Source organism: Phaethon aethereus, assembly GCF_964289735.1.
Source record: "Phaethon aethereus genome assembly, chromosome: 23".
In the NCBI taxonomy this organism is placed as follows: Eukaryota; Metazoa; Chordata; class Aves; order Phaethontiformes; family Phaethontidae; genus Phaethon; species Phaethon aethereus.
In genome coordinates, this window is record NC_138599.1 from 2,390,970 (window position 1) to 2,404,443 (window position 13,474).

The 13,474-nt window shown below is 60.5% G+C and overlaps 2 protein-coding genes across 2 annotated transcripts; one reads left to right on the forward strand and one right to left on the reverse strand.

Moving 5' to 3' along the window:
- Window positions 1-1,893: 1,893 nt before the first annotated feature.
- Window positions 1,894-3,321, forward strand: RNF26 (ring finger protein 26; the record flags this gene model as incomplete). Its single annotated transcript, XM_082010013.1, has 1 exon — window positions 1,894-3,321. One exon carries the CDS (start codon window positions 1,894-1,896, stop codon window positions 3,319-3,321), a length of 1,428 nt encoding a protein of 475 aa, XP_081866139.1.
- A 9,016-nt stretch (window positions 3,322-12,337) lies between these two features.
- Window positions 12,338-13,466, reverse strand: C1QTNF5 (C1q and TNF related 5; the record flags this gene model as incomplete). The annotated part of the gene is made up of 2 exons (XM_082009879.1): window positions 12,338-12,855; window positions 13,424-13,466. Coding segments are annotated over 2 exons (561 nt in total), but the record flags the coding sequence as incomplete, so codon positions are not given.
- Between the last annotated feature and the right edge of the window lie 8 nt (window positions 13,467-13,474).

Below are 13,474 nucleotides of genomic sequence, written 5' to 3' on the forward strand. Positions count from 1 at the left end.
GCAGGGACCTCCGTCCGACCCACAGGGCCCCAGGGAGGCGTTTCTCCATTACTGCACCCCAGCCTCGCAGCCCCTCCACAGGAAGCTCCACTCCACTTTGCTCCAGCCAAATGGGTGTTCCAGCCTGAACCGATCCCCCAGGTGCTCCCAGCACCCTGCACCCCTCCTCACCCCGTGCCAGGGTGCCTGAGCCCTATGCCTCTCTCCAGCAGGTCTGGATGCTGTGGAGCCTGACACCACACAGCAGAGAAGAGCAGGCACATGCTCCCCTCTGCCCCCCGGAGCACGGAGCAACGACAGAGAAGCCGCGCTACAGAGCCATGACCTCTAAACCCTGCAGCCCCTGTCCCTCTCCGGCCCCTCAGTGGGAAGCCCGCTGGTGCCCTGGGCACAGCAGGGGCCTGGGCAGGCACTGGGAGCAGGGAGGGGGAGGCAGGTGCACGGCTGGAGGCAGGGAATGTGGAACACGCCCAACCTTGGCTCGGCTCTTTTTTTTCTTCTCCTGTTTGGTAAAGCAGTGAGAAATCCAAACATTACCATATATGCTGAAAGCATCCTGGCTTTGTCACGTGGGCATGGGCACATATGCTGCTGGGTGGGGTCCAGGCACCCGCTGTGAGGGAGCTCACAGCCGAAACCAGCCAGGCAGGGAGGGGATGGAGCTGGCAGACAGACCCCAGGTGGGGACAGACAGACAGACACACACACACAGATCTGCCGTCCTGGCAGCCCAGCCAGTGCCGTGGCTCGAGATGAGTTGAGTGGCACCAAGCAGCATCAGCCCACGCAGAGTGTGCCAGGATGTGCCCCTTGCCCTGGTGCCTACCCCAGCACAGGGTGCTATGGAGGGAACATATAGGGGAAGAAGCAGGCGGCTGCAGGAAGGGGACCCCAGCATCCTGCTCCCTTGGGGCTCCTCCCTTGCTGCCCAGGGGTTCAGTGCTTCCCTCCTTTGCTCTGTGACGGCTGGTGCCTCCTGGGGCTGCAGATGTCTTTCCCATGGGTCATCCGTTCTGCTCGCTCCCCTTCCTTAAAAAGCCTTGAGCTCCAGGGCTGGATTTTCCTGAGCTTGTCATCACCATCAGGGCGGCAGGGCTGGGCCATCTCCTGGGGCACAGCAGAGCGAAGGCCAGAGATGCTGGCAGCCCCACACCCTGCCCAGGAGCTGGCAGGGAGGGCAGGAGCTGCTCTGGGGCTGTAACCTTGGGCCAGGCCACAGCCGTGTGTTTATTCTAGGACCTCCTGCAGGAAACTGCTTGGTGCGGTGAGAACAGTACTGCCCTGGGCTCACCCTGTCCCAAACACTCCCACCCCAGGGACCCCGCTAACGCAAATGCAAACCCTCCCTGTGCTAGGGCTGAGGCTGTCACAAATTCATCACATGTATGGGCCCAGGGATCCTGTGGATGGTGGGTGTCTCCTGTGCTGGGAGAGTGAGGGACTAGAGCGAGGGGACTGATTCTCATGCCCCGGCCGTCCCGTGCGACGTGCGTGCCGTGTCCCGGCCGCCCCCGTCCGGATCCCCCTGCCCGGCTAGGCGCGGGCCAGGCTGCCCTGAGCGCCGCCGCGCCGCCACGGTTAAACGACTGCCGCTGGCCCTTTAACTGCGCACCAGTGGGCGTGGCCCACCCCGGCGGCGACAGCCAGCCGGAGGCGCCCCGTCCGGCCGCGCCCCCGCCGCGTTCTCCGAACTGCCCAATGGGCGACGGGGAGAGGCGCAGCCCTCGCTGCCGATTGGCCCGGCGTCGCGCGGCAGCCCTAGCGAAGATGGCGGCGCCCAGCGCTGGGGGGCCCCGAGCGGACCGGCGGCTGACGGCGCCGTAGGGGCCCCGGCGGGGCGGCCGGCCGCAGCCCGGGCCCGCTTGGCCGCCGCCCGCAGTCCGGGCGGCCGCCATGGACCTGCTGTTCGTGCTGCTCCGCGGACTGCGGATGGCCCTGGACCTTCTGGTCCTGGTGCTGGACGTGAACTTCTTCCTGGTATCCTCGCTGGTGTCGGCACTGCTCTGGCTGCTCGCCGCGGCCTGCAGCCTCCCCGCCGCCGCTGCCGCCGGGGCGCTGGCCTGCTGGGACGGGCTGCTCCTTTCGCTGACCTCCCTGGTCCGGGCGGCCTGCTGCCTGGCGCTGGGTGCCCTGCAGGGGCTGGGCGGCCTGCTGCGCAGCTGCTGCGGCGGCCTGGAGGGGCTCAAGGTGGTGGGGCACCTCCTCTCGCACCTGGCGCTGCGGGGCAAAGAGCTGCTGCACCGAGGGCTCTGCAGCCTGCTGGGCTGCGGCCAGGCCCTGGCTAGGCAGGTCTGCGAGGGCCTGGCCATCGGCACCAGTCTGCTGGCCTACCTTGTCAACAGCCTCATCAACGTGTGCCTCATCGGCACGCAGAACCTCTTTACCCTGGTCGCAGCCCTGTGGGACTCCGTTGCTGGCCCCTTCCTCAGAGTCACAGACCTGCTGGCTGCTTTCCTCGCGCATGTCTCCAGCGGTGCCATCGCTGTGTCCATCCTGCTTTGGTCGCCCTGCCGGCTAGCCTTTGAGCTCCTGGCCTCTGTCGCTGAGCTCTTCATTAACATCTTCTTTGTGAATATTTATGGCCTGGGCTTGCTCCTCCTCATTATTGTTGTCAGCACCTTTGTCTTCAACCCTGGGCTGCTGTGGACACTGACAGACTATGTGCTGGGCTACTTCAACATGCTGCCTTCCTACCGCCGCCTGCAGCGGGATGTGTGGAGGCTCTATCAGGTGGTAGTCCTGACAGTGGGTATGGCCATGACCTCCCAGGCCTGGCGCAGGTTGGTGGACTGGAGTCTGCAAGTGACCAACTGGAGCCGAGGAGGCAGAACAATGAACCAGGAAAGCCACCAGCGAGGGGCAGCTGCACCCACCCCAAGACCAGTGGCCCCTGGCAGGCTGATGCTGGCAGGAGTGGGCCAGCTGCCAGCTGAGCACGAGGACCAGGCAGATGCAGAGCAGGTACCACAAGCGCGTCCAGCTCTGAGTCGAATTGCTGTGGCAGGACAGCGTGTCCAGCTGCCCAGGGAGGAACCGAGCACCTCCTGGGGGAAAGCTCTGAGGAGGCAGCAGCTGAATGAAGCAGCTGTGGATGGTGAGGGTGCACTGGATAATGATCCCTGGGTGCTCCTGAAAGAACAAGAGGAACGTAAGAAATGTGTCATCTGTCAAGACCAAACCAAGACAGTCCTGCTTCTGCCCTGCAGGCACCTATGCCTGTGTCAGGAGTGCACGGAAGTCCTCCTGCAGCAGGCCATCTACCAGCGCAACTGCCCGCTGTGCCGTCAGATGATTCTCCAGACACTCAATGTGTACTTGTGAACCCAAGGTGCAGGTGGCTTGGGTCATTTTCCCAGGAGGCCAAGGGCACCCCTGTGTCTGCATTTTGCTGGGAAGCAAAACTTCCCAGGGCTGCGTCAAGCAGCTTCCAAAGAACTATGGATGGTGCTGAAAGGGAAAAAGGCTGTTGGGAGTGTCTGCTAGCCACGTTTGCTATGTAACTACATTGTAGCTCTTGCTAGCAAGCACAATAACTGATCTCTGCAGCAGGCCGAGTTACTTTTTTTCATTGACAACTTTTGCCATTTCGGGGTCCATTGCCTGAAGCCCGCAGCAGTCTGAGATCCAAAGCAGAGCGCAGAAAGATGCTCTGATCCCTCCTAGCCAAAGGCTGTGCCCTCCTGGGAATCACAGGGACTAGCACAAGGCAAGGAAGGGTTTTTCCCCAATGTCTGACCAGAAGACTACCTGGCAGACTGCATTCACACCTCTGTTTCCTCCTCCCTCCCATCTAAGCGGGGCAGCTCCCTGGGAAGGGAGAAGTGTGCCCCCTTTGCAAGGCCCTAGGAGAGCGATGAGCACACTCAAGCTTATTAAGCTTTGCTACCAAAGGGCTGAGCCTGGCTCTCAGCTGGAGAAGAGCAGGGTTTCTGGGGTACTTCAGTATCCCAGCCACCATGGCTTTGGTTTTTGAGTTTCTTATTCCCCTTGCTGGGACATTGAGGAGTTGTGATGAACATGGGCTGGCTGACTGCAAAGCTCATTGTTGCTGCCACTTCCACGCATCAGCTATGCAAGACTAGCAAGCACACATCAGGTTACTCACCTGAGGAGGCTGGAGGGAGTCACTCTTTCTGCGAGGGTGGTGGTGTTGCTTGGGGAACCTGTGGGGTTGCTGGCCGGTCGGTGCTCATAGCCCTGGCAGCAGCACACGTCTGAGCCAATACTGGAGAATCCTCTCTAGATAATACACATTTTCTTTGGGCTCAGAGTGACATGGAACTGGGTGGTTCACACCAGTGCATGCTTGCTGCTTCCCAGGCTGGGGTGGCTAGAGGGAGAAACTCTTTGGGAGGAGATGGGACACCCCAAAGCTCCTGGGAGCCCATTGAGACATTCCAGCTCCAGGCACAAGTTCTGCATATCTGTGCTGCTGATCAGGTGCGTGCATGGAGCAATACCAGGACCATGGCTATCTGATTAGGGCTACACTGCTGTTCTGTCTTACTGTCTGTCAGAAATGTAGCTAGTTTTATTTAAAAGTGTTCCCTGAAGTCTGTAAGGGGGGCATACAATCCTGGCTGGGAAGGCCTGAGATGGCTCATCCCAACTTGATCAACCAGCACCGTTCCAAGAAATTGCTGGGCTGCAAGAGGGCCTATCACTAAGAAGCTTTTCCTTTTCCAGCTGCTTGCCTGATGTCAGCCAATTTTGGCTGGAGCCAGACTGGAAACAGTCTTGACTCCTGGACTGCAAGCCAAGAGCCTGAGGGCGGCTGGCATGGTGTTCCTTCTCTATTTTCCTTCTTGATTAGTGATTTAAGCCAAAACAGAGGCAGTAGAGAGGCCAGGCCTTGCTGGGAGGTGCCTCAGTGCTGTACACCTGAGCTGTGGCAAGATACTATCTTGGAGAGTGGCTTTGCTCTGGGAGGCACTGTACAGACTGGTTGCTCCCAAGTTTGCTGGGGGCTTGGAGGGACTCCCTGGGCCAAGCTGGACTCCTGAGCACTAATGTGTGTTACAAGGGCCTGGCCCCAGGTCTGTCAGACACTTCTACCTTGCTTTGCGGAGATGCAAAGCTCCCTGCCAAAGCCCTGTTGCTCAGCCTCTTGTACTTGTGCCTCCCCAGACACACACTGCTCATGTTAATGTTTGCTCTCCCCAGCCACCTCTCCTGTGGCTGCAGACAGTTGAGTAGCCAAGCCCTTGCCAGAGCAGCGAGTGCAGCCCCACAGACTGTGTTCTCCAAAGTCCAGCTTGTCCCAGGCACCTGCAGAAGTCCTACTGCAACAGGATGCAGGGAGCTGCACCCTTCCCTGGGGATGCCTCTGGAGCCACCTGGGAGTGGGAGTGTGGCCATACTCCTGGCTGCAGGCGGTGGTGTTTGGTCAGGACCAGCTCATGGATCTTGGGGTGCAACATTCCCTACATGAATTACAGGGGGGAAGGACACCTCCACAGGACTGCAGTTTCTCCCCTCAAACCCTTTTCCTATTATAGCAGTCATGCTTATTGTTTTAGGGCCTGTTGGTTTGCTGTCTATTTATAAAAAAAAATTAAAAAAATAAAGCTTTGCCTTAAGTTTAACTATTTGCACTATGAACTAGATACTGAGCAGATTAAAGTCTCCTTTACCAAAAGCTGCCTGCTGCCTCATTCTTGGGAAGGGTTTTCTCTGCAGGGATGGGGTCTCCTCCCTGCTCTCCCCTGGGCTCCAGAGGAAGTCTGTCACTCCTCCCCAAGGGTCAGAGCTGGAGGGCTGACACCACCAGCAAGCTCAGGGGTACTTCTCTGGGAGTGCTTGCACCCAGAAAGGCAGTGCTGTGGGACACCCCAGAGCCAGGCTGCTGCACCGGAAAAGCCTGGCACCCAGGAGATGAATCCACACCCAACACACAGTTAGTGGGCTTTGCAGGGCTGGCATCCCCCAGCCCCTGCTTTGCTAACCCACACCAAGAGGAAGTGGTTGTGGTTATGCCTGTGCAAGGCAGCAGAGTGTGCCGCTTGCAAGGCGCCAGTGCTCATGTCTGCATCTTGCCTAGAGATGTGTTTGGTGCTGCAGCCTCTTCTGGGCCCAGGAGCAGGCAGAGAAGCTGGGGTAGCTCTTGCTGGCCAGGACCCAGGACTGGTGGGCATCTTCACTCCTAATTCAAGTCACTTGGAGCTGTTTAGTGAGGAGAGAAGCAATGGCTGCTTTGCAGAGGGTCTTGTACACACAGCTTTGTCTCTTTTTCAAGAGCAGTTCCTCTCTGTTGAAGCAAAGGGATTTGTGCTCAGGTTCTCCAGAACTGGAGGTCCCCAGGGCCTGAGCGGCCCAAAGCAGGGGGGCTGGGGTTTCTCAGGCTGGCAGGCATGTGCACAGGGACACGTAATCCCTGCTCCCACAACAACCTTGGCACCTCGATGTCCTGCTGCTTGCAATGGAGTGTGTTGGCAAGCCTGACTCTCCCAGGGATGGAGGCAGCACCCAAAGCACTAGGAGTGTTGGAGCAGCAGGCAGCACAGAGCTTGGTCTTGCCTCACAGAAAGGCTGTGACAGGCTCAGCTATGCTGAGCTACTGGTGAGCAGATGCATTCACTGCACAATGAGTTACTCCCTGGCCACGATCTGAGCTCTTGGCAGGTTGCTGTGTGCTTTTAAGCACCCTCTGCTTCTCCAGCATTCTTGTAAATTGTTTGGAAAAATGTTTCGGGACCCTGATGGGCAGCAACCCCGGGAGTTCTGGCTCACCCTGCCCTGAACTCACCTGCCTTGGCAGGACCATACTAGCAAGCTAGCCAATTTTAACCATGATTCTCTCACATGCTAGCTGAAAACCACGGGGGGGGGGGGGCTGCTGGAGGGCCAGCAAGAGACAGACACGGGCAGCAGGAGCACAGCTCTGCCAGGCAGAGTGCAGGCACGCAAAGGAGGGCCACACCAGCAGCCCACCTGAGCGCTGCAGATGCATGACAAGTGGGGAAATGAAGGCACTGCTCAGCCTTCCGCTTTTGCTCTCAGGGTGTCTGAACAGAGGCAGGCTGTGCACCCAGGGAGGCTGCAGAGCTGCCCCAGGGCAGGAGGACCTGGCCAGCAGGGGAACATCTGCTCCCAGCCCAGCACCCCCTCAGCCAGCCCTGGCAGGGGACAGAGAGGGTGTTCAGCCACCTCAGCCCACTGCGGCCGAGCCTGCCAAGTGAGGACAGGATGTGAAGGACACAGCCTTCGGGGAGCCATTCTGCACACACTTGGCTCACTCCCTGGCCAAGCAGCAAGCAATTACTGGCAGAAAATGTAACCACCTCCCAGCTGATGGGCAGCAAATAAGGTCCCTGAAACTGATGGTCAGCCATGCCAGACCTGCCTGCTCTGGCCCTGCGGCTTTTGGTGCAGGGCTGCACTGCCTCGGAAGGGTAGCCAGCAGCTGCAATGCTCACAGACCAGTCCAGGGCATGAAGTCTGGAGTCCCCAGGGGTAGTCCCTGCTCCAGAGCTTGCTTGGGAGCCTCACATGTGAGTCGAGTGGGCTGGTCTCAGGCCATCACAATGCCAAGACCCTTCTCCCTTCCCCAAGGGGAGAGGAGCATGGCGCTACTAGGTTACTCCAGTTTAGCAGCACTGGTGTGGTGGGGGCTGGCAGCCTGCTGAAACCAGGTGCCCCTGGGCCCTGGGAAAAATCCCTTTGTCTGTCCAGCTGCAACACCCCAGCCCTAATGAGCCGCTAGTCCCAGCCCCAGGGACAACAGCCATCATCTGCCTGACAGCAGGGAACTGGCACAACAGACACTCGCTGCAGATACACAGCAGCACAAGCAGCTAATGATACCAGGCCAACAGGGAGGGAGCAGGTGACGATCAGCAGCTGAACTGTGGGGGGGCCTTTGGGCTGCTCCTGGGCACCAGCTTTGCTCCCTCATTAACGGCTTGGCACAGAGAGCCACATCGTCCCTGAACATGGCAATAATCCAGGCACCTCAGAGCCACAGTGCTCAGGCCTTGGGGACACAGAGTGGCTGACGCTGGCAGCGACCTTAAGATCATCCAGCCCAGCGCCCTGCTCAGGCAGGGGCAGCTAGACCAGGCTGCACAGAACCAGTCAGGTTCTGAATATCTCCATGGATGGAGACTCTACTACCTCCTTCAACAGCCTGTGCCAGGGTTTGATCACCCTCACAGTAGAAAATGGACAGCCCTTTGTTGGACTCTCTCCAGTATGTCCATGTCTTGTACTGGGGAGCCCAGCACTGGACTTAGCACTGCAGCTGTGCCTGACCAGTGCTGAGCTGAGGGGAAGGATCACCTCCCTACAGCTGTTGGCAACGCTCCTCCTAATGCAGCCCAGTAGGCTGGTGGCCTTCCTTGCCATGAGGGCATACTGCTGGCTTCTAGCAGACTTGTTGCCCACCAGGATCCCCAGGGCCTTCTCTGGGAAGTTGCTTTTCAGCCAGTTAGCCAGCAGCATGTGCCATGTAGGGTTATTCCTCTCCGGGTGCAGGACTTGGCATTTCGTTTTGCTGAACTGGCCCTGCATACTCAGACAGTCTTCTTATTCCTCCCAGGTCAATGCAGATAACATTCCACCTCCAATTCCTGCTTGGGACAGACCATTTGAGCTTGGGGAAGCTGATCCTTGGTGCTCTTGGACCCCTCTTCTCTCCCAGACACAGGATTCTCCCAAGCAGATCACTGAAAGAGGCCAGTGTCTGCTCTCCTGAAATCCAGGGTTGTAGTGCTGCTTTTGTCTTTTCTTCTTTCAGGATCCTGAGCTTCCCCTGGCCAGTCCTTACTTGTCTGTGAGGTACAGTAGAGCACTTCTCAATCACCCATGTCAGCAAGGTGTTGTCAGCATACTCCAAAAGCCTCCTAGGCTGCTTGTGCCCCACTGGGCTGTCCCTCCAGTGGATATCAGGGGCATTCCAGCTCCCTGTAAACACCAGGGCCTGCTGACATGGGGCTTCTTCTAGATGCTTGAAGAAGGCAGGCTGCATGTAGCAAATGCCCACACAGCCGCCGCATCAGCCATCATCCCAAAGAGGCTGCAGCCCTGTAAGTGCTCACAGCCCACTAGTTCCTCCCATCTGTCCCCCATCCTACCTTCATTAGTGGCCCCTGCACATGCCTACTTCCCAGCAAAGTCATGAGAGCTTGCCCACAACACCCTCATGCTGAAGCGACCCTGCTTCAGTCCTGTTTTGAGGTAACAGAGTCCCTGCTGTTCACACCGCTTGAGCCCTTTGCTTGCCCACACCATCTACGACATCCTCTACCTGAGTGAGGATTGTCCCCTCCCCTGCCATTCCCAGTTTAAATCTCTCCTTACCAGGTCAGCTGGCTTGCTGTCAGAGGTCACCTGAAGATCACTGGAGAGTGTTCCCTGCACCTTGTCAGCAATGAGGGTGCTGAACCTATGCCATAACTGCAAGCTTTTGGGTGGAGCAGGAGCCATCCTTCTGCTGCCAGGAGTCACCAGGACAACCTTCACCACTGAGGGCATTTCAACTTTCAAACCTGGCAGGCGCACACTCTGCCACCATAGTTGCAGGTTTGGGCTCTTGTAGCTGTAGGGTTTCAAAGATGATCTGGTTGAAGTCTTTCGTGCCCTCTCCAATGCCATGCAGCCTGCTGAAGTCCTCCAGCAGCTCCTCCACTTGGCAGTACAGCTCCAAGATCTGCAAAACCACACATCTCTTGCAGCTAGGTGCATCAGCCCCAGCCAGATGCCCCAAGCACCCTTTGCAGCTCAGAGCTAGCCAAGCTTTGTCCTCCAGCATTGCAGGAAGAGTTGCTCCACTGGCTACTGGGGCCTGTAACCTTGGTGTGCCAAGGACATATCACATATCTGCTGCTCTGAGGAGAGGTGCTGGCACTTCTAAAAAAAATAAACCCACAAAAACAAACAAAAAACCCCCAAAACAACCCAGCTTCCTGCTCAAACTGCTGCCTCTATCAGCTACACCACAGTACCTGTGTGTTGAGCCTGGCTCTTATATAGCTTTGCCCTTGCGCTGGCTAAGGGGTGCTGGCCCCTCCCTAACCTGGACTCAGCTGGAACAGGGGCTTCAAGCACTCCTTCCTCAGGGGCAGCTGGTAGAGCTCATCAGAAGCAGCTGGACCTTACCAGAAGTCAAGGTCTCCTGTGGGTCTCCTTCCTTTACCCTTATCTTTTCCTTATACTCTTCCTCATCCTCCCCAAGCAGCAGCAGGAACCCCTCTGTTCCTCAGAGGGTTCCCAGCAGTCCCCCAGTGATCTCAGACAAAGTGTCCAGAAGACCAAGAGCATCTCAATGAAAGCAGAGCCCAGAAACTGCTGTGCCGAGTGCTATGTCTGTGGCTGCCTCTGTTAGCTGTGCTCCCCCACATTGTGGTAGGGACCAGAAGATGCTCCCAGCCCCCACACACCTCCCCTGGCCTCCTCTCAAGAAAAGTAATTTTCTTCCTCCCAGAATAGATAGCGCTGGCCATCGATCCACTCTGCGGCGTTGTTTGCTCCTGGGCGGCTCTGCTTACAGAAAAGGCAATCATCAACCCAAACAGACACTGATGCTGTAACACAATCCTGCTGCTGGGGCTGGCAAGAGAAGCCTGCAAGACAGCTAGCAGAGCCCCTCTGCACCCCAGGGGGGAGTGACGTTTCACTCCTGGTCCCAGCACATCCACAGGCCCCTATGGGTTGGGGCTGGCCCTTGACACTGCTGGCCTGTGCACCCCTCCTAGTCCCACACAGCCAGGCAGGCTACAGTGATGTGCCCTTGTCCCCAGGTCCCTGCATGGTCCCCAGTCCCATGATGGGGGCTGTGGCCAGCCTGAGGGTGCTGGCCCTTGACAGGGGCACACAGGCTGGCCCCATGGCTGCTGCTAGCCTGCCCTGAGCAGGCTGGCGGGGCTGCAGCGTGTTTGTCCATCCCAGATGGGCATGGCTATAGTCCTGCAGGCTCTGCGCACCACGGCTTGGGGTGCAGCAGAGGAGCCGAGCCAGAGGAGAGGTGGCTGTCCGGCCGTGCAGGGGGGTCCCGGGCTGGTGAGCGCCTGCAAGGTCCTGCTGGCGTGGCTAGGACAGGAGCCCAGCCCAGCTGCCACCCCACGGCCGGGCAGAGCATCCGTCCCCAGCCCGCTGCGGCAGCAGCGCCCGTTAAGGAGCTCGGCCCCTGGCCAACAGCCCCCTCCCGGCGGGTCCCCGCAGGGACCTATTTTGGGCAGGAATGAGGAAGCTCTTCATTCCCCTGCTAAAAATAGGGACCTTTCTCAGAGGGGGGTCACCGCGTTTGCCCTGGAGCGCGGGGTGGCAGGGGGGTGGGCGGAAAAGGGGCCCCGCAAGCCCTGTCCCGGGAGCGTGGGGCCAGCGCCTCCCGCCGCCTTCGTTCCCCGCCGGCGAGTCAGAGCCCCCGCCGCGCCCCGGGCGAGCCCGCTCCCGCCGGGGTGGCTCTCGCGGCAACGGGACCCTCACGCCCCCGGTCCCCGCCGTCGCGCCGCGGGGAACCAGGGCGCCGAGGGGGCTGCCCCGACTCCGCTCCCTTCCCGAGGCCGTGGGGCGGGCGCGCGGGGGATGGTCGCGGCGCCGGGCGGCAACGCTAAGGGGGGACGCCGCCGCAGCCGCCTCGAGGCTCCCACCGGCCCAGCTGCCGCGGGCGCGGCCCAGGATCGTCCCCCCCAGCCCGCGGCCCGGGACCCCCCCCGGCAGGACCGCGCAGCCCTGCCTGCCCCGGGCACCGCAGCGGTGCTCGCGTCGGCCCCCAGCCCCCAGGCAGCCCCGCCGGCCGGCAGCAGCCTCCCCAGAGGGGTACCAGCACCCCAGCGCGCCCGGTACTGCCCCAGGAGCCGGCAGGACCTGGCGCGCAGGCAGCAGGCACACGCGTGGCGGAGGAGCCCTTTATTGAGGGTGAAGGAGGAAGGGAAGGCGCCGGGGCGGCCGGAGGGCGGGGAGCGGGGCTGGCTGCTAGCCCTGGGGCGTGCCAGGACCGCGGCGGGCCCGGCCCCTTGCCATGCCAGCGGCCGGGCAGCCCGGGCTCGCTCGGTGCGCGGGGACAAAGTGGCAGCACGGGCCGGGGCGCCGTGCCCGTGCCGGCGGGGCTATGGCGAGGAACATACGGCAGCCAGCTTATTGCGGCTCCGCGGCGCGGGCGCCTTGCCCCGGAGCCGAGCGCCCGACATATGCTTAGCTCTTGTGCAGCGCTGCTGAAGGGAAGCTCCCCGCCACCCCCGGGGCGGCAGAGGGGCCGTATTCCTGCCCTGCGGCTGGGCGGCAGCAGCGGAGCGGGGGTCCCGGTGTCCCGGCTGCCATGCAGCCGGACCCCAGCACCGTCCTCCCCGCGGCGCCGGTGGCTGGGAAGGGGCACGCGCCCCGGCCGCAGCTGCGGGCAGGCTCAGGCGAAGACAGCGGAGTTTTGCCAGTAGGAGTAGACAAGGAAGCCGGTGAAGGTGCTGTCTGTCTTGACGCTGGCGTAGAAACCGATGTAGTCCCCCACGCCCACCTGCACCCACACCTCGTCCTCGGGCTCCAGGCGGACCAGGGCCCCCCCCGAGAGCGAGGTGGGCTTGGGCCAGTTCCCGTAGTACTGGAAGAAGGAGGCGATGGACTGACCATTCTTCATGATGTCAAACTGGAGGCTGGCGCGGTAGACAGTGGCATGGACGGCGAAGTAATAGAGGCCGGGCACCTCACAGGTGAACTTGCCCGTGGCGGGGTCGTAGTGGCCCTGCTCGTTGATGAGCACCACGTCGAAGCGGATGGGCTGGTCAGCCAGCGGCGGGCTGCGTGACTCAGAGCGCTTGGCGCTGAAGGCTGAGCGGGGGGCCACCGCACACTCTCCTTGTGCCCCCTTCTCGCCGTGCATGCCATCCACGCCGGGGCTGCCCACCTCCCCACGGGGACCGGGCACTCCTGAGGCAAGCAGGAGGGGGACAAGGTCACCTCTAAGCCACTGTCACCAGCATGGCACCCTGCCATCCAAGCTCCCCCAAACCCCCTGCCCAGCCCCAATCCCACTGGGGTTACAAGCCTCCCACGGGATGCAGGTGGGATGCAGGGAATACCCACCATGGCCAGTGCTCTGCCTGGGGAAGCAGGACAAGCCAAGAGGGCTAGGTGCATGTGATAACCCCGTGCAGCAGCAACAGAAAGTTGGAGAAACCCCAGCTCAGGCACCAGGGTGGGCATGATGCAGCTCATGATTCAGCTTGGTGGTCCCTCCTAAAGCGGGGGGTGGAAGAGAGGGATGGCAGTGGGGATGGGGAGAAATGCAGCTTTGTCAGTGACAGAGAGCACAGGGTCACCACAGGCAAGACTGGAGGGGTGGTGGTGGCATAAAGGGGCAGTCTGCAGGATTTGCTCTCAGTTTGGCAATGTTGGGCTGTGCCAGCATGCAGGGCTCACCCCCTGGCATGAGGGCCTTCCCCACAGGCAGGGCAGAGCAGGTCCCTCTCCGCAGCTAGGATGTCTCCTTTCTTACCAGGAGGACCCATCTCGCCCTTCTCCCCTGGCATCCCCATTGCCCCGTCCC